Source organism: Equus quagga, chromosome 12, assembly GCF_021613505.1.
Source record: "Equus quagga isolate Etosha38 chromosome 12, UCLA_HA_Equagga_1.0, whole genome shotgun sequence".
Lineage (NCBI taxonomy): Eukaryota > Metazoa > Chordata > Mammalia > Perissodactyla > Equidae > Equus > Equus quagga.
In genome coordinates, this window is record NC_060278.1 from 67,943,880 (window position 1) to 67,970,500 (window position 26,621).

Sequence of the window (26,621 nt, forward strand, 5' to 3'; positions counted from 1 at the left end):
GACGAAATCAAAGTCTCCCCACTGGCAACCAAACCCCACTGTTCCCAAGAGAACTCTGACATTCCCACACGGGCAACGGATCCTGAGCAATACGTCCAACAGGACATGGACAAAGCTGAACCCCAAACCCAAAGTGACCCCCATGCCACCTGTCAGGCGATTGCTGTTGCGTCCTTACCAGTGACACCCACGTCACTGCTGACATCTTACCACTTTCTGACACTGTGGAGATATCAAATCACCAAGCTGCACCCATATTTTCACCACATCCTCCCCAGTCCACCCCTCTTCTACCATTCCTCCTCAAAATCCTGCAGCTCGAGGCTAAAACCCCCTTCCAGAGATGCTCCCAGAGCTCCTCTGGCATGTTCTCCCTTGCTGCAGCACGCTAAGGAGTGACCGCACGTGCACTCCTGGTCATCTCTGATTAGTGGGCTTTGATGCCTGAGAATACTCCTCCATTGGGAGAGAGAAGTTTAAACTCACCTCCCATGGGGGCACGGAGGAATGAATTGTAGGGTGGTTCTAGTCCCGTGCGATCTCCATCAGCAGCCCTTCCCGCTGCTGGCACTCCAAATAAACATGCAGTCTAGGTCCAAAGCTCTTTTTCTTTGTTATGCAATCACAGCTTCAACAATAACCCCAGCCCTGTTCTCCCAAGCAAATCACCTCTCCAAAGACCCTAAAGCCCTTGTTTCTCAGGCTCATTTCTCCTTGGTTTAGGACTCATGGGAGCTGGCCTTGTGAAGTGCTTTGAACAACAGAATGTGGCGGAGGTGACACTGCGCCATTGGTAAGCCTAGAACACTTTCTGAATGCTTTCCTGGAACCCTGTCCAACTGCCCTGTGAATAAACCCGGGTTAGCCTGATGGAGGATGACACAGCATGTGGCCCAAGTGCTTTCACTGCCCCAGCTGACAGCCAGTGAACTGCCCAAAGCCAAGCCTGGCTGCTGACAGCTGACTACAGACACAGGAGGAAGTCCAGCCAAGACCAGAAGAGCCACCCAGCTGTGTCCAGCCCAACCTGCTCACCAATGAAACCATAAGCTAAATAAATGGCTATTGGTTTAAGCTACTAAAATGTAGGGTCATTTGTTACACAGCAAAAGCTAACTGATACAATACCATTCCTTTGAGAGCTGAGCTCAGATCAATTAGTGAGCCCTGAGGGTGGCCAGTCACTGTTACTCAAAGTAGGATGCTTTACAAACTCCTATAAACCACTCTGTGAAAAGGAGAATTCTGTGGTCAGTTTTGAAAACCCTGCTGTTATACTTCTCCTACGGAGAGTCATAGTCCAAATTACCGTGTTTAAAGTTTGTGAGAAACCCTGTATTTAGAAAGTAAACAGACAATAACTTAGCATTTCTTAAACACTTCATTGAAGAATCCTTATTTTCCATATACTACCTATGATGATCCTTCTGTCAGTAGTGTCCTGAAAACACCGTTTGGAAAATGCTGCTCTAGATGGACAAAGGAGTCTTGGTTTCCAACCTGTAGACCACAAGCCCCCTGGAGAGCCTGACTTATTGTAAGGGGGTCTGGCGTCTATGCACAGATGGTGGAGGAGTGGTCAACACACTCCTTGGATGTCAAAAGGGGGTCCCCACACTCCGAAATAGATTTGGGATCACTGTTCTTGGTTTCAGAGTGCCTGGTTGCTTCATGGAATCGTATCTGCTGAAGCCACCAGACTGTCCCCAGATAGAGGTGATGTGAAGCGTCCCCTGGAAACGGCTGAAATAAGACAAGTGCTGGCTCCAGAAGGTGGAAGAGCCGCTTGTCAGCAATTGCCAAAATTCTATATTTACAGAAAACTGGCACTTCGTAAATACCAAGATGTGCTATTTATGTAGCTGTTTCTCATCAATATATGTGGGGATTCTGTAATTATCATGAGTGCTATTCAAAGGCTTCCAGAATCTCAGAAAAATGAGGGTAACAGATAGGGCCAGATGAGCCCTGCAAACACTGCTGGCCCTGGGCTCCTGCTCTTTCACGCAGCCTAGCTGCTCGGACGAGAGCAAAGGGCCGGGGCAGGGCCCAGGCCTGAGCTGTGACCACGGTCTGGCCTGGTGGCCCCTCTCCTTGGGGTGTGGATGAGGGAGCAGCAAGGGCAGACCTCGGTCACTCAGGGTTCTGGACATGGGGCGTTGTGAAGCCTGTCCAGGAATGCCCAGCTCACCTTGACACTGGACTCAAGGCTGGCTGATGCTGCCCTGAGAGCCCACCCAGAGTCCCCGTGTTCAGCCCCCCAGGACTCCCCTGGGTTTTCTGGCAGCTTATGGGAACTCGGAGGTTGTTTCCAGAGCTGGGTGTACAATGAAGGCTGAGAAAACTGATGGAACAATGTGCCCACTGATCAACCCTGGAGTTCCTCCCAAAGTCATCATTCGAGTCATTGTCATGGGAAAGGGCCTCCTTCCCCACGGCCCCCACTCTGGCCCTTTATGGCCTGAAGTCAAATCCCAGCTCTGTCACTCATGAGTGTACTGTGGGCTCAGTTTCCACTACCTGTGAAATGGAGTAAATAATACTACATCATAGCTGGCAAGTCATTTAACCTTAATTATCCATCTGAAAAATGGGAATGAGAACAGCTACACGACAGGACAAACGAAGGTCACACCAGGGCTTGGGAAGCTGCTTGCACCTTATGTTACTGTGTCATGTGTCGCAGTTCATGTCTTACAAGATGTCAGACTCCTAGGAGGTGAGGACCATACTTAGCTACCCATCCCTGTCTCCATTCTGCACCTCTCAGTTGCAAAGCTCTCAATTAACGTTTCTTCATTTGACTGAACCTGAGGTATTTACACACACATTGGTCTAAACACGACATCAGCAATTTGTTCCCTTGGACTAGTTACGTCTCCAGCCCTTGGTTTACTCACTTATAAAACGGGGAGGATTACAGCCACTTGGGAGGATTAAAGGAGAGGGTGTGCAGAAGACACTGGCATGCTTCTCTCCACGGAGGGGACCCCCAGCCAATGCATTCCCCCTCCTCCTTCTCCTCATGGCCTGGGAGCAAAACAACTGTATTTGTGCATTATATATTCACATGTGTCACGTTTCTCTTTCTCTCGCTCTTATTTTAACCATCCTAGTAGGGGAGAAGAAATTCCTAACTACTTGATTGTTTTCTTGAACTTCTGGAAAATTCTCTGATGTACCTGGACCACTGCTGGGTCTATCTGTGGCTGAAAAATGAAATGGGGGCATGAGTGGCCTAATAACTTGGTGGCTGAGCTTACAGTAGAGGAGCAAAAAACATTGGGTGACCCCTCTGCTCAGCTCCCATCCTGATGCCTGTGGACTGGTGCACTGGTGATGGGACTACAGCGCATGGAGTAGCTGGGCTACTGGCACACTGAGTCAGGCATTGTCTAGCATCTTGTCCCTTGCTATTAATACTATTTTGGGGGCAGTAGCTCTTGTTTCTCTACAGGAGTCCTGCTTCTTATATGAAGCAGCTGTGGGCCTCTGTTCTGCCCACACCAGTCATGTGACTTGATCTAACCCCAGGGTCATGGAGATGTGCCTGTTCACTTGTGACAAGAAGGTACAGAGCCTCCAAGAGTGCCTGGTTATACCCCAGTGCTCAAGCTCCCAACCACTGCCTGGAGAGTTTTAGTCGGGCAATATGAAGCCTGCTGGTGTGTTTCCCAGAACTCCAGGCTCCTCAGAAGGGGCTGCACTTGGGAAATTGGACGACGTCATGGCCGCCAGGGGTGGATGCCTGAAGTCACTCAGGAGGCCTTTTATCTTTTACTGTACAAATTGGGGATCTTGGAGTTGGACTGGACTCTGAAAATACTTTTCTCACTTAAAGGTGAAGAAGCCAAGACCCCAAAGGGCAAGTGACTTACTCAAGGTCATGGAGCTGGTCAGTGGTAGCTCTGGGACAGAATGACTCACCACCATTGGGCCACCATGGAAATCAGCAAGCTTAAGATATTGACATGCTCACCCAGCCATACTCTCTCTCCTTTGGTGAATGGGTCCAATGTCATCATTTATTTACCCCAAAGACAAATAGATACAAACCTTCAGCACTCAATGGATCTGAAGACATTCAAAGCACCATGGCTATCCTATTGATGCCCGGTGTATATGATTTCTTTGTATCTTGTTATTAGAAATATCACAATGGGAAACAACTGAAGTATCTGTCATGTCTTACAGGGCAGGACACTCCTTCCCTTCCCTTTTCATGCTGTGTCTCCATGCCAACACCATCACTAAATCCAGAAGAAGTGAACACATTCACAGAAGAGCTTTTTCCTTCTTTCCCAACAGTTTTTTTCTTTTAATGAGGGCCGACTAATTTTATAAGGGATGACACAGTAAATCATCTCTTTATCATGCTGAGCTCTTTCTAGTTTGAACAGATTCCTTTCTGAGCTGACTCGTCTATTTACTATAGGAAGGGAGACAAAAGGATTCACTTTTTGCCATTTTTGGTATAGAAAAACCTGGTTCCTTTGCCAGTAGAGCAAAGAGTAGAGCAGAACTTTCAGGCAGCAGGGTGTTAGTGAGTGTTCACACACAAGTGAGAACAAGACAGCGGTATCGAGGGTCAACGTGGAATCAAAGGAATGAGGTGTACCCAGGTCCCCAATCTTGAAATCTTTGAGGAACAGGAGGAAGGTCTGTGGGGCTGAGGTGCGGTGGCCAGCAGGGGGATATGGGAGATGAATTGGAGAGGCAGACAGGCCAGAACATGCAGTCCTGGTCCCCACGTATATTTTAAAGGATTGCCTAGACCACTACCCGGAATGTGGACGTGAGGGGGACATCCTGGTCCAGGTGAGAGGTGATGGTGGCCTGAATAACACCCGTGCCCGAGGAGAGGGAGGGAGGAGAAGGGACAGAGACATGGGTTAAATGGCCAGGATTTGCTGATGGGCAGGGTGAGAGGGAGAGAAATCAAGGCTGATTTCTAAGATTCCAGCCTGAGCAACTCAATGATTGGTGGCAACAACTATTGAGATGGCCAAGCTAAGGGATGAATGGGTTTGCAGAGGAGAATGAAAAGTTGCTTTTAAAAACTCATAGCTCCATTTCAAATGATGTTCTGACTCCGTGTCAACCCTACATTCCCTCTTCAATAAAGTGCTGAGCTTCCAAGGGAGATATTAAAAGCACACACACACACAAGCATGCACACACAACTTCTTTTTGAATCCAGATCCTACTTTAGGCAGTTGTGCCTAATAAGTTAGAAATTATTTCCTATTGTCTTTTTTTTTTTAAAGCTAATTGTTTTTTATTCCCTATATCCCTTATTATTTTTTTTAAGATTTTTTATTTTTTTCCTTTTTCTCCCCAAAGCCTCCCAGTACATAGTTGTGTATTCTTCGTTGTGAGTTCTTCTAGTTGTGGCATGTGGGACGCTGCCTCAGCGTGGTTTGATGAGCAGTGCCATGTCCGCGCCCAGGATTCGAACTAACGAAACACTGGGCCGCCTGCAGCGGAGCGCGCGAACTTAACCACTCAGCCACGGGGCCAGCCCCTATTTCCTATTGTCTTTTAAAAAAGGGTTATAGCATCCACAGATATGCATATGCCTATTATGTGTGCCCCCAGATGTGTTCTATGTGCATATGAGCGCAAGGACAAAATGACCCTCCAGGTCCTGCCCTCTGCGGAGGAGCAGCGTAATGGGTCTTGCCTCAAGCCAACTCTGTAAAACAAAAAAGTGATGAAGTCAAATGAACTTGGGCCTGTGTCCAGGAGAGGACAAGAGGGCCCCGCATAAGCCCAAACTGCTGGTCCCATCACAGCTTTAGATGCTGAAAAGCATTATGCTAACTGCCAAAAATATACGTCTGCCTTAATCCCTGCAGTCCACACAGAGAGGAAAAGACAGTTCTAACCAGTTCAAGATGGGGAAAAAGATCCTCAGGCTTCCGCCTCTGTGGAGAACCCTCAGAGTGCTAATGAAACAGCTGATGAAAGATATTCTATGCCAACCTTTGGAATCTACTTATGTGAAAGGAGTCACGAGTCCTTGGCATTCTGAGGATTCATCACTAGAATCCATGAAAACCACCCCAACCAAAGGCCCAGGGATGGGGCCACATTTGGACCTAATCTGCATACTTGCCATGAGATTTCTGGTGAAAGAGCCTGTCACCAAGAAATATATTTGCAAACAGCTTCTAGAATTCTTAGGAGAAATGTGAAGAGAACCTTAGGAAATAAGACTCTCAAAGAGAGCGCCTTTGGTAGTCAAGGACACACGCCTTGAGGGTAAAGAGCTAGCTAAGTGATCACCATCTTGGGCCTCAGCTTACAGCAAGTGGGAGGGTTGACGGTTGACAGCCTATTCCAAATGTCCTCTGAACCAGCTCCTTGGGAACTACTTCCAAATTCCCCAATGAAAGACGTGGTGCAAATGAAAAGGGCAAGTTATCTTTGGGGTCCCTGAGGTTCCTTAAAGTGTGAGAACAAGCGAGCACCAGCAATGGAAACAGTTCCGGAAAATCTTCAGAAGCCTTTGAAGAGAGCAAGAAGCTCCCTGGGATCTCAGGGAAAGGGAGGGGTCGGAGTGGAGTAGCAGCATCTGGGACAAACGTACCTGTTTCCTTTCTTGGAGTTGGCCCACAAGGCTGAATGGGCTTAGGAACCCAAAGCTACATTCCCAAACCTCTCTCTGCTCATCCTTAACTGATAACACACTTGGGTGCCTTTCGTATGTGGGCACTGAGTTTGGCTGTGGAAGAAATACCTCAGTAGATAGAAACCAACCCTTTAGGGAAATAATTTAATAGCGTTAGAGAACATTGTGATCGTCATTAACGATGATGTCTGTTTAGATGCCATGTCTTTGTGCAAATGTTGAGAAAGCACTCTGAGTCATTGTACAACTGTGAAACAGACACAGCTCTGCAGGAGAGTGTCGCTGCTGTCACCGGATCTTTGCAACATCCAAGCTACCTGGGCAGCACCAACATCATGGAGAGATGACAGCCTCTGTGCCGGTGGCCTCTGTGTTCTTGCTTTAACTGGCTGTCTCCTGCCTTGTAAGCTGGGGTATCCTGAGCATTTAACTCAGTACACTTCTCTCAAAGAAGGTCTGTCCCCAAAAGACCATCTCATTATTCTTAGGATTGATGGGACCCCTAAAGACTTGTGAAAACATCATATTACTTTCATTGCTTACCTCTTGCTTACCAGCTTAGCAGACAGGCCCAATATTCAGCCAAGAGTAAGCACACTTCATTCTTTCATTTACTCACACACTACACCTTCAACAAGCAATGCCTGCAACAAGGTACTAAGCTGGGTGTTAGAGGAACATAAAGGTGACTAAGGCATGGTTCCAGCTTGCTAACACTAATCTGGGAAGAGGGGGAAGGGCAAGCCACGTGTTATACCAGAGGCCAGCGTGCAGGAAGTTCCTTAGGAGACAAACAAAGAAAGTGGGAGTTCAGAGCAGGTGCAGCTCCGAGTCAGTGTGAAGGCCCACTCGTCCTTATGGGAAGTCAGAGAAAGCTTCAAGGAGGAGATGGCATCAAGCTGGAGCTTGCAGTAGGATTCCAAGGAGACCAAAGACGACTGGGGCCTGGTCAGGAATGGGGGGCAGGAAGGCTCTGGGATTTCTTGGTGGGTGGTGAAGAATCTGTTTTTGCTAGACCAGGCTATGTGAGTGTACAGGAGAAGAGAAAAAAAGACTAGAAAAATGGTTGGCACATGGACAGTGGGGACACTGAAATAATGACAGCGATGGCTCACAGTTATAGAGCACTTGCTCAGCCCCGGGCTCTGCTCTAAGCATTTGGCATGGAGTGATCTCTTGAACTCTCTCAGAGCACTTTCTGTAGCAGATACAATCATCATTCTCCTCATGTTATAGGAAAAGCAAGGTACAGAGAAGCGAAGCAACTCGCCCCAAGTAATGCACATAGAAAGTGGCGAGGCTAGGATCTGAACCTGGGCACCATGACTCTGACAGCCACTCTTCTCACTCCCACACCAGGTAGGCCCACTGGTGGTGGGGACTGTCTCTCTGGGGGAGAGTGCTGAGCAAAGCATTGCACTCAAGAGGTTGATCTGGTGCTGGGATTAATTAACTGTGATTGGACTGAAGCCACAAACAACATTCTGATGGCCACTGTCTGGACAAGAGGTGCACATAGGTTGATCCAGGGTAGAACAATGAAAATAATATGACAGTGAACATTTTCTTGTGCCTATGATGTGCAAGGCACTGGACTAAGCATGTTACATGCTTTACTTTATGTCATAACAGGACCCCTATGAGCTAGGTGCTAGTCTCATCCCCATACCCAGATGGGGAAACTGAGGCCAGGACGTGCACTCCTGACTTTCACACTAATTGTGAGAAATAGTAGAACTAACAGAACTTGTCAAGTCCACAGTCAGACGCAATGCTGAAGGGAAGGCATCGAAGGAAACAAATGCTCTGGGAGGAGACAAGACCCTCGCTAGTCCCGGCTGGTGGGGCAGGAAAGGAAATGTGTGGGCTGAACAGAAAGACAAGCTGTCTGGGAGGGGGGAGTGGGAGATGATACACCTGAGGGCAGTGTTCACAGTCCTTCCATGTAGGGTTGGAACTGGGTAGCTGCAGCCTTTCCATAGGTCCCTTAAGGAACGACATCTTTTTTTGCTCCCCCCCACCCCAAGTTGGTTCAGACAGACTGTGGAAGCTACAGGACAGTCTGCCAATCAACCAGCGTCAGGAGTTCCCAGCCCGTAAACTCACACAGAGGACACTTGTCTCAACCACACGCACCAAGCCTGTGGAAGGTGGTGCTGGGGAGAAGACTCAGAGGAAGTGGTTGGCCAGGATCTTCAGGATGAGCTCAAGGTGTGGGTACGGTGCAAGTCCATTCCTATTTGGGTCGGCCTGGTTGGTACATGTCCTGACACACACTGTCAGCATCTGCCCTCGTCCCTGGCACTCACGTTCCTGGCACGCCAATTTGACAACTTCCATCCACTGGCCGGAGGACTGTGGAGCCGCCTGGCTCTCATGGAAGGGCAGCCCTCAGACAGTGACTGACCGGTGGCAGGGGTTCATACCACAGCTCCCTCGAGCCTCAGCTGGGAAATCAGTGGGGCGTGTTTTCCACTATCTGCCAGTCTGGTGGGGTGAAGATCCAGGCGCCCTGCCACGGGGGTAGCTGGCTTTACCACACTCCCTGTATTGGCTGCCCTCCCTCCTATGCCTTCCTCCTCAGGGCGCTTCCTGGGATCACCCCCAAATGAAGAACCTGCCCGGCTCCTCGTCTCAGGGTGGGCTGCTGGGGGGCCTGCCTGAGACGCGCATCTTGGCCACGGGAGCTCTTCTGGTGCAGACCCACGAGGAGGAAATGGCTCCTCGGACTGCGGAACAGGCTGCAGATCTGGGTCCCTGGGGGGTAGAAGCTTCTGGGCTTTGAGGTCAGGTTTTTGTTGTATTTGAAACCCTTATCTGGAGTCTGTATATCAGGGGGTGGGGGGCGGGGATGAGACATAGAGGGAATAAAAACCAAAGTTCCCTCCAGACAGCATGTATTCTGATGTCTTGAGGCATAATAAATAGAAAGTCTTGTACCAACGTTCTCCAGAGAAAAGAATCATCAGGAAACTATTGACGAAAAGCAAAACCGCTGAGCACCAACACTGAAAATACACGGAGTGTTCTCTGATAAATTAGAACGTTTAATTGACTATTTTATCCAGATTGGTTGACTGAACATTTGCTAAAGACGAGTTCTTTACACTGGGACATATGGTAGGTCTAAATAGCGGTACCTCATTGTTTACTTAGCTTTTGAAGTCACACTTTGCAGAGGAAAAAACACTACAAAATTGCAAATAGTCAATTCATAACTATTGGGTACAACTTGTGACTGTTGGCAATGTCATCTCAGAGGAACACATAGTTTATTTTCTATATAACAAAATAAACAAAAATAAAATACATAGAGCGGGGATGACGGGACCAAGTAATAAATGAAATAAATAAGAAGAAAGGAAGCATACAGCAGGCTTGCAGGTGTCCCATGTCCATGAATAAACGTTTGGTATCTAAGCAATGCTCCCTCCCATCACCATTTGAGGCTCCTCGTAAGATCAAATTTGAAACTGTCTGCTGCGAAGCTCATTCCCCAGGCTTCTTTCCATATTGTACTGGGTCCCGGACATGAACCAAAAGATAGTACATCAACTCATGTCACACTGTGATCTGTGGATGTCTAGAAGGGACCGGAGTCGCAGAATTCTGCATCTCCTGTAGCCTCACCGGTTCTAGACAGGGACCTCATTTACATAATTATAATCGTAGGTTATATCTACTCAGCTTGTGCCTCAGAAGCAGAAGTGCATCCGAGGATTCCAATGCAAGGTCTTTCACTGGGAGCAGGGAAGGGCAGGAAAATGCGTCTGGGAAGGACGGGCAGCTAACCAAAGTGTGTTATCCAGCAAGGTGCTGGACGGGCACCAGAGCGTACTCTTGCTTGGGGGAGGCTGGAAGACAGGGTGGAATGTGTTTCATTAGCCCATCCAAAACACAAGGGAACTGAGGCATTTATCTACCAGCCCCTCTCCGACTGAGGGCTACTTTGGGGGGCTGGTTGTTTCCTGGCACTTCTGGGCTGTCCTGCCTTCTTGTAGAACGGGCTCTGGAGACCAGAAAAAGCCTGGAGTCACAGGAGTTGGAAGTTGGGAGTCAGGCGGGGTACATACAAGTTGCAAGTACTAAGAGGGTACAGGTGGGTGCCAGATGCTCTGCCAGGAGCTTAGTACAACTGACTTCATGTATTCCTCAAAGCAACTCACGAGGTGGGTACTATACTCATCTCCAGAGACAGCTGAGGAAAGAGGGTTGGCAAGGCAAAGCAACTTGCCTGTGGCTATGTAGCTAATGAGTGGAAAGCCAGGACTGACACTCAGGTGGGTTTCATTCAGAGCACCTGCTCTAAACCATCTCGCTTTATATCCAGCTCAGGAAACCTGGCAAATCAATCCACTAGCCAGCCTGTGTGCAGCCCATGACGCCTAATGGTAAGACCTGGGCCTTCTGAACCAAGTCTCCTGAGCAAGGAGGCAGGGAGTAACTGAAGATCTATTGAAACATAATTTACTCTCTTTGTGCTAATCCTCTCTGGACACCTGTTTTAGCTTTGTGTTGACACTGACAAATTAAGGACATGCTCAGCACTTTTCCATGAATAAACAGCAAATTCCACAAGCTCTTCTAATCATTTTTCTCTTCCAGGGTGAAATCCCTTAACTAAACATGTCTGCCCAGGAAATGAGTTGCTTTCGGGACCTTGCTGACTAGATCACGTAGGTCCCCTTAAATCTCAAAACCCCTGCAGCAGCCCCCTCTCTCAGATCCCTGGGCTTGGCAGAAATGCCAGCTGCAGAGAGGCCTCCATGCTACCTGCTTCCTGTCGCTCTTGTGGGGGATCAGAATTTGCCACCCCAAAATGTGTCTCTCTGGCATGATTTGTGTATGTGTGTGTGTGAAGAAGATTGGCCCTATGCTAACATCTGTGCCAATCTTGTTCTATTTTTTTGCATGTAGGACACTGCCACAGCATGGCTTGATGAGTGGTGTGCAGGTCTGTGCCCAGGATCTGAACCTGCAAACCCCAGGCTGCATTTCAGCAGAAGTATGCTGAACTTAACCACTACACCACTGGGCCAGGCCCTGGCATGATTATTTTTAAGAACGTAAAGAAACTTTGACCTGCCTCTTAAGTGCCTAAAAGAATTTAAGATAGAAGGCCTGTCCCAGGAAGGAGCCCTCACAATAGATAACTCTAGGTGTTGTAGACTGGGAGGGTCCTTGCTAAGCCCATTTTTATCAAAGTTCTTTCTTGGGTCACATTGTCTACAGATGGCCCAGCAAATGCTTGTTTATCAAACATTTGCATTTCCATCTCCATATAAATTGTCTTCCTCCCCTTGAAGTCCCAAACCACTACCCCCAACATCTTCAGCTGTAGACAAAAAATGTAACATTTCCTGAGCACTTACTATGTGCTCCCACTTTACAGATGTGGAAACTGAGGGCAGAAGTTCTGTTACTTGTTCCAAAGCACCAGGCGTATTGGTGGTCTACAAGTTTCCTTGCTCCTAATCTGGGTGTCCTCCTTCCTCATGGAACATCCCAAGCCTCCCAAGTGGCCTGGCAGGGCCTTCCTTGCATCTTGTTTGTCTGAATCACTAAACACATCCCATTCCGTAAGAGGACAGAGGAAAGGAGCAGTGCCTCTTTGCTGGCGACCTTTTTTCCGGGCCATATCTGCTTCTTTATTTCAAGTTGGCAACATCAGCAAAGGGAGAGGAGATGCTGAATTAGAAGTCATATCTGGCCCTTCTAGGGCTCCCATTGCCACAAGCGGCTATTTAAATTTTTATTAATTAAAATGAAATAAAATTAAAAATTGGTTCCTCAGTCATACTAACCACATTTCAAGTGCTCAGTCGCCACACATGGCCAGCAGCTACCATGATGGACCATGCAGATAGACAGCATTTCCATCAGCAGAGTTCTGTTAGATAGTGCTGGTCTATAAAAGTGAAGTTGAGTCTCAGAGCCAAAAAGGCAAGAGGATGGCCTCCAAGAGAGCAGAATGAGCCTTAGGGCTGAGGTGGACTGAGCTTTGATACGCAAAGCTGCCTTTCCAAGTGCAGGGGGAGGGGGAGCAGGGAGGGGCCTCCTGCACTCCTGCCGGGACCCAGCCTTGTGCCCCTCAGAACCTGCCACTGCATCAATTAGTTTATTCTTTGGCTCTTAAAAGCAATCTGGGCCCCAGAGAGAGGAGCACATCCAGGGAAACCATTCCTCTAGATATTAAAATTGAACAGCAGAGATAATGGGAACAAACTCAGGCCCAAGGAAATGACATCCATTTAGTGAGGCCCCTTCCAGACAGCCCCCTCCCCCGGGACAGACAGGGGAAGGAAAGCTCCGGAGGAGGAAGGGAGCGCTTCCCACCTGGGACTTGGGCTTTCCTTGCAAAGCCCCAGCCCCAGCTTCTTCAAGAACACATCCAAACTATCCTTCACTTGCATTCTGGCTGGAGGAGGTTAGGGTTAGAGGCTGGGGTTGCAGAGCCGAAACTCCTCCTTCAGGAGCTGCCCCGCCCTCTGTGCCTCCTGAAGGAAGCCCTGTGCTTTCATCTCACTGGTCAACTCATAGGGCAGCTGGTGACCCACGGCCGGGCAGGAAAAACCGAGCTGGCCAATTAGAGACTTCTAGGGGCTGTGAATTAAGAAAATAGCGAACAGTGTAGGTAGGGAGTGAGCACGCAGAGCAGGTGCAAAAAGATGACCCAAGGGAGAGTCTGGCCAGTATGGCAGCAGACAGACAGCTTCAGAGAGAACAGAGACTGTGTGGACGGGGAGAGTGAGGTAGAGAGATCCAGGTCACCCAGGCTCTCTGCTAGGCTGGAGTACCACAGCATGGAGGAACTATGGAACGGACCTAGAAAAACCACAAGTCCAGCAGGAGGATGACATTTGAATAGCCTCCTTCCTTCCCCTCACATTTACTCACATTTCACCACCTCCGTCCCAAGGGCCTTCCTCCAACGCCAAGTGGTTTTCTTTGCAGCTTTGAGGAGCAAGGAAGACTCAATGGAATCAAGAGACAGAAATGAGCAAATTCTTGAGTTTAAAAAGCTGATCTGGGAATAAGAGAGAATTTGGAGGCAGGCTCATGAAGTGAACTTCCCCAATTCCCAGACCAGATTAAAAACTCCCTGTGCTGGAGAGGATGAGGAGAATGCGGACAGGAGCTGGGGGTTTGGAGGAGACCACCAACCTTGGAATGAGGCCTGGACATCATCATACACAGATGCTGCAGAGACTGACATCAACGGTGCTCACTGCCGTCCCTGGAGAACATCCACGTGCAGGAGCCCTGGTTTGGCAGCCCAGGACAAGAATCCTGCCTGTACTTCCCAGATGCTCCATCCTGTTTAGAGCCTACCTCCCTTTAAAACACGTGAGCCCCTAAAACGGGCACTGGACAGCAGGGTGCAGTGAAGATGGAGATGTGTACAAGGGAGTCCCCGCCACTAGACAGAGCAGGCTTAAGGCAGATGGCCAGGGACCTCCTGGTAGCCCACGCATCCCTTTTGCAGCCTTGGAAAGTCTGACATGGGCCAGAGGGCGGCCCCCTAACAGCTCCGTGGAGGAAGAAGTCTCTTCTATGTGCACAGAATTGATGCCTGAGTTTCCTGTGGGGCTCCTCAAAGCATGTCTAGGTTTTAGAATGTGAAGATGGACATCAGAAACCTTCTCACTGACATTTCTTTCCTGGGCTGGTCTACAGATGGGTCTGAATTGCTGGACCACTTAGCAGCCCATCCTCCTGACAGACTCACTTAGCAGGCACTTGCCTTCATAAGGACTATTCATTCATGTTCAGGAATGTGGTACTTTATACCACCGCACACACAAGCATAGAGAACTACCTGCCTGATGGACAACAGGAATTACATTTAAAAACGTGAAAAGAAGACTTGAAGTATAGGAAGAATACTTGTGAAAGCTGACAAGGTGCACCGAAGGTATTTATTTCTGCTGTGGAGGTTGAATTATTAAGGACAGACAGACTCATTTTGAGAAAGAATTTCAAATATTGATTATTTAAAGCTTTCACCGGAAGAGAAAACATGTAGCTTGGTTTATAACCTTAAATATCCAGATATCTACATGTGGGATAATTAGCAAAATTTCACAGGGTATTTATAAATCACCATCAACAAACCATGGTTCTAGGAAATTATTCATGGCCTTCTTCCTCTATTTGGGGCAGATGCCATGAGTTTAAAGGGTGCGAATTTCCTCACAGACAGAGAACATGGCTTCTAGTGTCTCAACGTTATAACAGGTGGGCTATAAAGCAAGTTGTAAGACAAGCGTGTTTTCGTGGGGATATTCACTGTTGATAAAGTTACACAGATGATGGATTTCCACATTAGTAAGGAACCCACACGTGAAGAACGGTTGGAAGGAAGAGAAATCGTTTTTTTTAGTGTAATCTCAGGATTTAGTGTTTCTGAAATCCACAAAACCAGAAAGATCCAAGGGAAAATTAAAGCTACCATTTTGGGAAGAAATGGCTGTTTGATTTCCACAAAGCTTACACAAAAGAGGGAAGTATTTACATGAGGGAAAAGAGAAAGAGAAGCAAGCTTTGACATCTAAGATTTAAAAGATTGTTTCAGGGAGCCCTCAGAACCATGTGTGTCCACAAACCAGTACCCAACTGAGGTTGAAAACTACGGGCCTTACTGAAAAGCAAACTCACGGGGCCAAGTGGAAGGAGGCAGTTTGAGCTCAGGTGCAAATGCTAAGTTTAATCAGGTTCTGGAGTATGATCTGAAGGGACTGGGTGCTCTGGTTGAGATCCCAAATTACTGCCAGTTAATCCCATGAAAGGACAGCCCATGGCCCTCTCTCTGGGGCAGCCTGGGGTGACAGGACACAGCTCTGGGCCCCCCCCCCTCACTGGATGATGCAGACCCAGCTCGTCAGTGGCCTAGACGTGGCCAGATGACCTTCAGTCTCCCACATGCCCTTCTCGATGTCCCTCCCCAGGCCTGGGTGTTCCACAGGGTCTCTGGGATTCTGGGACCCCTACTCAAATGTCCCTGAGCCTTTCTCTGTGACCTGCCTGGACCTCTCTCACCTGACTGCAGAGAAGACTGCTCTGGGTCCTCTCTGGCCATGCCTGACCCTATTCCCCAGGCAAGGAGGGATGGCAAGATCAGGAATCTGCTCCGACCACTTCCAGGCCAGTTGCTGAATCACCTCGTGGTGCCTCCCATGTGAGGTGCCCCCACCTTCCCTGTTCTTAGTTTCCACTCACTCTAGACTCCCTGAACTCTTGGTCACTACATCTTTGATCATGGGTTTCCCATTCCTGCCTAGAATCCCTTTTCTCCCTTCTCCTTTGGAAAATGCCTAACCACTCTTCAAGTTCCACTCAGCTGTGCCTCCCAGCACTGCACGGTGCCTTCTCTGAGCTCCCACAGCTTGTGGCATAGACTACAGCCAGCACTTGGCACACGGCAAGAGCTGTCCCTAAGTGGGCCTTCCCACAAGACACTGGGCTCCTGCGGAGTGAGGCTGTGTTCAGGTTTCTAGAAGGGTCCAGCTTGGCACTACCATATGGCAGAGGCTCAGAAATGCTTTCTAGATGACCAAGTACAGGAAATCTGTACTTAGCTTATTTGAGCTTTGACTCACTCATTGATCTGTTTCCTCTGGCCACTGAAAGGCCACAGGTTAGCTCTGGAAGGATTTCTTCTTATGTCCAACGATGTTCATCTGATAACTCCCGAGCATCCTAAGCGTGCTGGACACCACGAGGGGTGAAGGGGATAAGAAGAATTGCTCATTCCTGCACTGAGCAAACAGGGACTGAGCAACTTTTTCTGTTTAAGGTGCCAGACTCTCTACAAAAGCTTTCTCCCGTGCAGCTGACATCCTACTGAGAGGACCCTGGATTCTCGTGAGTAGGATAATATAAGATTTGGCCCTTGACTCTGGGGAGGGCACCAGCAGGCCCACCCTAACATGTGCCCCTGCCATGTAGAAGAGGTGCCCTCCTTCTCGTCCGAGCTTGGCTCCACCCTGTACCACCTGCAGGTATGTGGACGCCCCGGGCAGCAAGTCTAAGCTTCTCCACTTGGGTCTCTCCCCTCTAAGAAGCAGGTCTTGGGAGAAGGCCTGCACAGGCTGGAGCAGCAGGCTCAAGCTTTGTGGGTGGAGAATTCTGAAGTTCCATGTGCCTGGAGCATGGTCTTGAAGGGGTGGAAGCAGACCCTGGCCCCTGGTCTTCTTGCCCTGCGGTTTCTATAATGCAGGGGCCAGGGTAGGGGCTAACTGTGGTATTTAGACACCAATGATGACAGAGCCCTAATGTGCAGGCTTATGTCCACTCATTTAAGGAAATGTCGAAGGGGGAAATTACCCATTTTTGTCCACTTTTCCTCCGTGCCTGCCTGGGAATGCACTACCACAGATAGCAGGGGCCTCACAGGGCTCCTCAGCTCATGAAGAGCAGGGCAAATGCATCTTCCTCTGCCTTCAGCTGCATTCGGAAGATTTGAGATGGGAGGCAGAGGTGGGGAGAAAGGGTGAGCTGCAGGCGACAACACGGCCTTGGGAGGAGGGAAGCCCACATTGTTTGGGCCAAGAATGGAAACTCTCCTTCTCAGATGTCGGGGGTCAGGGGCTAATGGCTACCCGGGAATTCTGGATCCGACTCAGTGCCTGGTCTCCTCAGCCTTGCAACAGCGGAGCCTCCTTGGCGCCAAAGGTGGCAGCTGGCATCTGTATTAATTGCTCTATGCATGTGACTCTCCTGGAGGGAAGGAAGGGTTGTAGAGTCTACTTTATCATTTGGTATTTTTAGAGAGTGTCTTTGCTGAAAATGGACTTCGCACGCCTCTTTTTCAAGGGGAAGGTGATGAGGGGTCTAGGGAAGTGGGGAAAGACCTGAAGAGCTGACTGCTTTCACCAGGCAGTGAGTCAGGCTGAGGGCAGCTTATGGGTCCAGATGGGCTGGACGCACACAAAGGGTCAGAAACCACACACAAAGCAAAGACAGCAGAACTGGGCTCCAAACCCACGTCTGGTCTGACTCCAGAGCCCAGGGTGTGCCTACTGACCTACTCCAGGTGTGGAGTGAAAAGTAAGGTCCCTGTCCCCTTCCGGTGAGTCATGGTGGGCTTGTGACTGCAACAGAGTCTGGTGGAAATGACGTGTGAGACTTCCAAGGCCGGGGCATCAAAGGCTGTGGGGCTTCCTCTCTGTTCACCGTAACCCTCCCTCTCTGAGCCCTGGGTGACCATGTGGAGCCATGCTGGAGAGGTCACACAGATGTACTGTGGTCAACAGTCCCAGCCCAGACACCAGACATGGGAGTGCAGAAGGCTCTTGGAGGGGGTCCTGCAGCACCAGTGGCTTCAGCCCCAGCCATTGGCATCATCACCAGCCGTCCGAATCGTGCCACCCTAGGCCCTTGATCCTATGGTACAGCATTCCCTCTGTGCCTTTTCTGAACTACTGAAACCCATGAGAACCACAGAACCCATGAGCAATATAAAATGGTTATTGGGTACGTCACTAAATTTGGAGAATTGGTTTCACAGCAATAAATAACCAGAATGGAATTAAGAGCATTCCAGGGAAGAGTGAATACCACAGAGATGGGAAAGCACAGTGACGTACATGGTCCAGAATTTGGCCCAGGTCTTTCTGGTTCTGCAGCCACTCCTTAGATGTATCTTCACACACACACCCTCCCCAAACTCTCCAAATAGGGATGAGGAAAACCAAAGGCCTTCAATTCAATTCCCTGGGTCTGCAGAGGAAGTGCTAGGGCAGTGGTGGATATTAACAGCCAGAACAAACTTTTATTGATCACCTACTATGTGCCAGACACTGTGCCAGTTGCCATTACATTTAATACACTAGTTTAACAAATACTTTGTCCCTACCACGTGCCAGGAACAGGTCTGGGGATTAAGCCATACATAAAACAAAGTCCCTGGTCATTTTGGGCTTACATGTGAGTAAGGTTGATGGACAATAAGAAAATAACTATATAATAGCATGTTAGGAAGTCATCAGTAGTATGTAGATAAATAAAGCCAGGTAAGGGGCAAGACAGTGGCATTTTAGAAAGGCTGGTTAGGAAAGGGCTCCCCAAGAAGGCGACACTCATTTGGGCTTTGGCCCACGCTTTGGGCGTGGACTAGGAAAGAATACACACACACCGTCCAGATTATGAGTCTGTGGCCTTTTAAAGAGGGTACATTTGCAGATCACCCCCCACAGGGCTCAGGGAACCCCCAGCAGGCGTGTGAATAGGAGGAAGGGAGACGACTCTGCAGGCACCTCACTGCCCCCACTGCAGCCAGGCCGTCCCTCTGGACCCTCCAGGCAGAGCCAGGAGAGGGTACTTACACAGAGCACGTGCAGAACCACCGCCCCCTGTCTTCTGTCCTCATTGGTGAAGATGTCATCGGGGAATTCATGCAGGGCTAGAGAACGGAGAGAGAAAAGCAGCTCAGTACAGACGACGTTTGCAGTGCTGGAGGTCTGGGACCCTGTGTCCAATCCTCATTTTAAAATGGGGTCCATGAACTTGGGTGAGAAAAAATGAAATCTCTCTGTTCACACATCTCTAACTGGAATTTAGTGTTTCCTTCAGATAGGCAACAAACCACAGTAGCGTTAGAGGCACCGGCAGGTATTTTCCTGACACACTGTATTGCTGTGCATGCAGCTCTCACTCATCACTTCAACATTAGGCGGGGTTAGATCGCCACTTGTTACTTAAAGTGTTGATGAAGAAACATGTGAACTACTATCATGCAAATTTATTTTCTAATACAGTGGTCCCTCAGTATCCATGGGAGAACGGGTTCCAGGAGCCCTGTAGATAAAACCCAAGGATGCTCAAGTCCTTTCTTTATTTTTTTTGGTGAGGAGACTGGCCCTGAGCTAACATCTGTTGCCAATCTTCCTCGTTTTGCTTGAGGAAGGTTGTTGCAGAGTTAACACCTGTGCCAATCTTCCTCTATTTTGCACGTGGGATGCCGCCACAGCACAGCTGGATGAGTGGTTTGTGCATCTGCACCTGGGATCTGAACCTGCAAAACTCAGGCCACCAAAGCAGAGCATGTGCACTTAACCACTACACTACCAGGCCAGCCCCTCAAGTCCTTTATATAAAGCGGCGTAGTATTTGCACAGAACCTATGCACATCCTCCCGTATACTTTAAATCATCTCTTGATTACTTATAATACCTAATATAATGTAAATGCTAAGCAAATATTGTTATACTATATTGTTTAGGGAACTGTGACAAGAAAAACAGTACATACATGATCAGTACAGAGGCAGCCACTGCAGGCCTTCCCAACAGCGATGGTTGAATTTGAGGGTGTGGAATCCACAGACAAGGAGGGCTGACCACACTCTGACACCTTCATTTCAGCATGATCGGCTTCCTTTTGTAACCTTATATATTCTATTGCATGCACTGAAACATGTTGTCTGAGCAGAGGTGTGCAGGCCTCACTGGATTACCAAGGGGGCCACGGCCCACACAGGGTTACGGCCCCTGCTCTAACCTGTCCCTTCTTCCCCTCCTTTCCTTTCCCACTCACCTGCCTGGCTTGGGGCCTTGGGCCTGGTGCCCATTACAACTCCCTCCCTGCTCTTTCACTCAACTCCCGTTTCGAATTTGACCATATCTGCACAGGGCTGCTCATCCCGCCCTCCCTGCTCTGAGCCTTCCACGCTGCAAGACGAAAGCCCGTCTGTAAACCGGTAGTCCCAAGCTGGGCCTGGTTGTTTCCCACTAGACCTTTCTTCCCTCTATTTTCTATATTTTGCACATGTTCATTCACCGAAACAATGACAACCTAAGCAGTCCTGTGTACCGGGCACAGCGCTGGCCACTGGACATTCAGCAGTGCGTGGTGATGCACGTGTTCTCACCTTCTCACCAGAAAGCATCATGTGCCAGTCCCTGAACACACCTTGCATTTCCTTTCTTTTTATATCTTCGTTTGTTTGTTTCTCTGCACAAATTGTACCATCAGTCTGGAATATGCCCCATCCCCACTGTGCCTCCTCTCTCTGCTGCTCATAAATCCAATCTACCTTCCTGGCCAGGGCCCTCATGAGGCCTCCTGTGGTCCCTACACTAGAAGCCCACTGCTCCCCTCTCTGGAGGATGTAAGGACGCATCAGACCAGGCTCTGCAGGAAGCTGCACACATAATACCACGCCCTCAGCCCCACCTTCGGCAGACGTCACCAGCTCGTGGAGGTCTTTCCCTCAGAGCTCCACGAGGTCTCCAAGTGTATCTCCAGAGACTACTCAGGGAAACCATCACCAATTGATGCAGAGGATATATGCAATGACACCTGCTTGCCACTTGTCTTGTTTTGGGTTCCCTCAAAAGCAGACCCTTAGGCAAGATTTGGGGGTACGTACTTTATTTGGGAGGTGACTCCTGGACACACTGTGAATGAGGGAGGCAATGAGACAAAGGATGGAGAAGAGCCAAAGACAGTGGCATTAACGAGTGAGTGGGTGACAGATCAGGACACCTGGGGCCCAGTCCTCCTGGGGACCCCGGGAAACTGCACAGGACATGCCTCAGGATTACAGCTCATTGGCCAGGACGTTTGCCCAAGACACACGATTTTGGCTACTCCTTGAAAAGGCTCCTCTCTCTGCTCCAGGGCAGCACTGGATGAAGATGTCCTATAGGTCTTGGCCAGAGCCACGTGGTGTTGGGGCCAGAGCGTGCATCTAGCATAGACAGGATGGTTGACCCATAAGTGTCTAGCTCACCACACTTGCTAGTTTTATACAATCATTTGTGGGATGAAAAAATGGGGGAGACAAGGAAAGACAGGGATGTCATGATCACCCAAGAGTCCTTCTAAGCTGAGGCTGCACTGAGTCCTCCTGATCAGTAAGAGGGCAAGCCTGGAGGGTTTCACCTTGTGGACCCAATGAAGCTACTATACGGAAATTACTGTGCGAGGATGAGGGTCCAGAGAACAAGCCGCAAGCTCACCCGTCAGGCCCTGGGCACTGCAAGGCTTCCAGCCACTCTACTGATGTGTCTCTAGCACCTTCCATCCCCAGGCCTGACGCCTCTGGCTGGTAGTGCTCTGGTTCAGTCAGCAGAGCTGGAGGGAGCTCTCCAGCTTCCCTGAAGAGAAACTCCCCAGCTCCTCCTCCCAGAAACCTCCCTGCTGGCAACAGAGTCCACAGGGGCTGCACCTGGAGACACCTGCCTTCTCTGCAGCCCCAGCCATCTCCTGCCCATCCTTCTTCCCCTCGGGTTCTCCCTCGGCACACAGGATGTCCTACGCTCTTAAAAGATGCCTGCTTACACTTTCTCCTTTGAACTTCTCTTTGAACTCTGAGTAAATGAGTTTTAGCTCAAATTACCATCCCATGGCTCCTACATTCCCCCCCCCCCCCCCCCACCTTCCCCAAGAAGTCCAGTAGGGGTCAGAAACCATAAGAAATGTTCCTTTCAGCCCACTTTTCAAAGCCAGGAAACTGACAGCCTCTGTGATGGGGAGGAGGCAAAGGTAAGGAGAGGAAAGGCCCTTGCAGGGCAGCCTGTCCCACACTCCTCTCAGACACCCAGAGCCCCAGACTTCTCAGCACCATCCAGCTCCCATGTCCACTGGACTTGCACAGACATTGTGTCTCATTCTTTGATTCTGAAAATACAGGAACCACTGTCCACATCTCTGCACTTCCCCTTTCTGATGTTCCCTTTGTTTTGTACAAATTCTCAATGCCCTGGGGATGGGCTGGCTGGTGATGGAGAGAAATGGGATGAGAGAAAGCTCTGACAGGCAGAACGGCCAACAACAAACTTGTGCAAAGATGACAATGGCACACGTTTATGGAACACCTGCTCCCACAGGCACTGTGCCTTGCACTTCACACCCCACTATGCCCGTTTATCCTCACAGAAAGCTATTATTCCCATTTTGTAGATGAGGAACCCAAGGGATGGACAGATTAGAATCCATGTTCAAGGATCCACAGCTAGAAAGCTACATTGCAGGGCTACACACCCAGCAAATCCAGGCCTGGTGACACCCCTCACCACTGTTATCCCAGTTCCTGGTATCTATTTGCAATCTTAATCTGCCCCATTACCTCTTCCTTCTCAGGACTTCCTCCAAGAAGGGATCTGATCTGATCTGATCCAAATTCTGCCACCACACACCAGAGAGAAACAGGTAGGCTGTTTCTTTCTTTGCATTTCTCTGTGTAGCTTCCACAGGGCTTTTCGACACTGAGCAGTCCAGGATTTAAATGTGACCATCCTATTTCCCTCCCACCTCCAGAGCTGGAGATGGGGCTGGTATGCCAAGTCAATGTATTGATCATAATAGCCATCACCCTCAGGAAACTGAAGCCAGTGGTCTACCCCTTGACAGGTGCCATGCAAAACAATCATGCGTGAGGACCTCTTATCATCAGTGAGGAAGGAGTTGAGGTGGAAAGTGAGGTGGGGATTGAGGCACATTCTGTCTCATATGTGGAAGCCACTCACTTCTTCACTTCCTGCCCTGTGGGCTTCCTCCATGAGGAGTATTGTGGCTTTGAGTAAAAGCGAGGCTGAGAGCAGCATGTGAAGGGAGTGAAGGCCATGGCGCAGCAACCCTGCCAGTCTGAGTGTGCATGGTGCCCACACCTGGGCCAGCTCTGTCCGCCCTCCTCTTTGCCACTTTGTCCATGGGGAAACCCAAGGCCTGCAGTGTAGCAGTTTGATCAAGGGTACGCTGTCAGTAAGTGAAGCATTTATGTTTGAATCCACGCATTTTGATTTTAAGTCCCCTTGGCACTCAGTGAAACGCAGGTGGATGAGTGGAATGACCATGAATAAACGGATCCCCTGGGCTTCATGGTTTGGTGGGGGAAGTTGTCTCAGCAGAGGTCTTAACGCCCAGCCAATCCTGGGACCTGGGTGGGCTCTTGGAGATCATGCTGGAGGCTGCACCCTTGGATGGGGTAGGACCCACAGAACCTGGCGCTGGCTCAGAAAGGGCTGAGGCGCTGTCCGAAGTCCTGGCCAAGCAGGCGTGGGTGAGGGGAGGGACCACAGACACTCTTTATCAGGCGCCTCCTTCCTCACTGCTCAGGGACCTTCTCTCTCTTCTCTCTCACTGGGGAATGGGGGGCTGGGCATCAGCCCGATCTTGGTCTGCTGTTCATGGCCTGGTGTCTGATCCATCACCAGCTAGAAACTCCCAGCCCTTGGTCAAAGGTGCCTCTCCTGTCAGAAGCCACAACCGGCCATGAGAAAATCGGTGAAAATTCTCTATGGGACGAATCCCATGCAGCAGCCACCAGGTCTAGGGGTCTGTGAATGGAGCAGCTGGCACTATTGGACTTCTTCACCAAACTGAATGTGACTGGTCAGTGGCCGAGATGAAGGGTGGGTGTGATAGGGGGTGGTGGTGGGAAAGGCGGAAGAGAGTAAGTTAAATGCTTTCAAATCAGTTTCTTTAAGAACAGTAACAGAATTCCTATTTGGTGGTTCATAGCAAGGTGGAAGGATGTCCAGGTTGAGTATTCCCCAGGAGACTTCACCTCACATGGATCCCACTCTGGCCACTTTTTCATCCTAGCTACTCTGTGAAAACATGTATCAGGTTGGTGATGAAATTAAAACAATGATTTCAAAAAACTCATGCACAACTTTCAAGGAATACTACATATATGTGTATGTGTGTGTGTGTGTGTGTGTGTGTGTGTGTATTCTGGATACATTGTTGTTGGACTTGTATTCTGAATCCAGCATGGTAGGACCCAAATGTTAAGATTTCCACCACAGTTAGCTGCACTGTAACATGTTCTTATATTAAGCATTGATTCCAGCAGGCTAGAAGCTTCTTTGGTTCATTTGCAAAGGACATTATCAGATGACCCTGGCCGCAGAGAACTTGACTCAGGAAGGGCCCTGTCACCGGAGACCCACTGTGGCAGCAGCTTCATCCGGAGGAGGCCTCTAACGCTGATTGTTGATCTCATCAGCCCCTACTTATGCACCATGACACAGCTGCCAAGACACACTCTGTTGTTTTGCAAAGTGCTGCTTTGTCTTCGTTCTAAAGCAGTTTGGTGTAATTATGTTTAATCTTCCCAAGGAAGTGGTCAGCCTGGCATCAAGGAAAGGATCCTCGATTGAGTGTTTGGAAATGTGGGGCTCAACCCCAGCGCTCCCAGTGTGGCCTCTGGTGGCATGTATTTTCATCTCTCGGGGCCTCAATTTGCCCAATAGCCATCCGAAAAACGGCCTGAGGCTCCTCCTCACGGCTCTCTCTAGTCCAAGCACAGAGCACAGTTGGTGCACACAGCAGATCCACTAAATGTCAGAGGATGGACTCTGAGGGAGCAGACCCTGCATGCTGACTGGAGATGGAGTAAGTCAGCCTTGCCCAGATGGCCCGAAGTTCAAGACAAGAGCCGCCAGCAGCAGCTGAGCTCGCTTCCCCAAGATGGAGCAAACTCCGCACCTGGCCAACACAGACCCTGGTGTTGCAAACGCACCTGGGAAGTGGTGTTTTCAGAAGAGGCACAGCTGTCCAAGAAAAGAGAACCTAACATTTGGGGACCTAACATTTTCCTTGATTCGATTTTGCATAAGAGCCCACAGTGGAGAATCAGGCCTGGTTCAAATCCCACCTACACCACTCAGGGGTTATCCTTTCCCCTCTCAGAGTCCCAGTTCCTTCATCCGTAAGATGGATGTGAGGATGCCTTTCTTGCAGGGTTGCTGGGAAGGGTGCAGACAGTGTATATGAAATACTGTTCCCCGACCCCTCCTCCCCGCCCTGGTGCTTCCTGGGCTATGTATCACTATTCTTTGTAATTATAACAAGGATGGGATGCTGGTCCACCAGGGGGCCAAAGAAACATTCTTTTCTGGTCTTGGGGTTGAAATCCACCTGTTGCCAATTTCTGCCCACCTCGTGTTGGCACGTTTCTCAGGGATGGTGTTTAGTCCAAGGGAACCATATGAATGCATGCGCCTCTACTTAAGTGCTCCTGTGCTCAGGCTGTTGGGGCCAGATGGCCTACACAGCACGCTGGGAACAGCTACACAACCGACTGAAGGTTTCCCCAAATACCTTCAAAGTCCTCAAAGTCTCTTTCTGCTCCTCTCCTTCTCTCCCCCAATTTTCCTTTCAGCATATCTCACCAGCCCCGGGGGCCAGCAAAGGCAGGCAGTGCTGTTCCCATAGAAACCACAGAGCCCTGGATGAGTGGATCCCTTTACCAAGGCAACAGCAATCAGCAGCCCTGCTTCTCTCTCCGGGCTGCTTTCCTGAGGCCTGAGTTTGATGAGTCTAAATGGAGGTTCACAGGGGTGGAGAGTATTTTCTGTTTTGTTGAAAAAAAAAAATGCAGCAAGGACATTCATGGCATCTTCAGACATACTAATCACATATTGATCAAATGGAACAGCCCAAGATAAAGATCAACATATCCTAAAATGCCCAGCTCTGCCTAAGTGAAAGAAACCTGGGCTGCTCATCCCAGGGGTCTTTTCATAACAAAATACCTAGCTCATCTTCATTGACTGGGCTCTTGGGGATTGCCCCAAGAATTGGGGTCCCGACACTGCCCATTTCCTCCCCTGCAGTGAGGTTGATTTCACGCTTCTGTGTGAGCCACTTTCGTCTGTCCTGGTTCTCCCCCTGTAAAGCCTGCTGCTCCTTCCTCCCTTGGCCTGAGTGTTGGGAAAACCCTGTCGGCCCGGTGTGGTAATATTCAGCCTCCTAGACTATCTTTTTGTGGCCCTGTTGTGCTGTGTGAGACCCAACAAATGACTTTCCAACCAAACCATGGTCATTGGTTGCCCACATGTACCTTCGACTTAACTACACTGTGAGCTCCCTGAGGACAGGAACCTGATCATTTCTCTCTCCATGGCCAGCACCCACCAGGCTGGGATCCATGAAAGAGACTAACGAATACCCAGTGGATACAAGTGTGAATGAACTCAGAGTGCCTTTCTCCCAGGAGATAGTTTTTGTATATATACAAGACAATTATTAGCTG

At 49.4% G+C, this 26,621-nt stretch overlaps 1 protein-coding gene across 3 annotated transcripts in view; it reads right to left on the bottom strand.

The window, feature by feature from the left end:
* The window catches only part of SLC24A3 (solute carrier family 24 member 3), a 456,403-nt gene that overhangs the window by 158,057 nt on the left and 271,725 nt on the right, over nucleotides 1-26,621 (bottom strand). For all 3 annotated transcript variants that reach the window (XM_046678076.1, XM_046678077.1, XM_046678075.1), the window contains one exon: nucleotides 18,961-19,037. In XM_046678076.1, coding sequence (XP_046534032.1) covers nucleotides 18,961-19,037 — 77 coding nt within the window. The remainder of the gene's footprint in view (nucleotides 1-18,960; nucleotides 19,038-26,621) is intronic.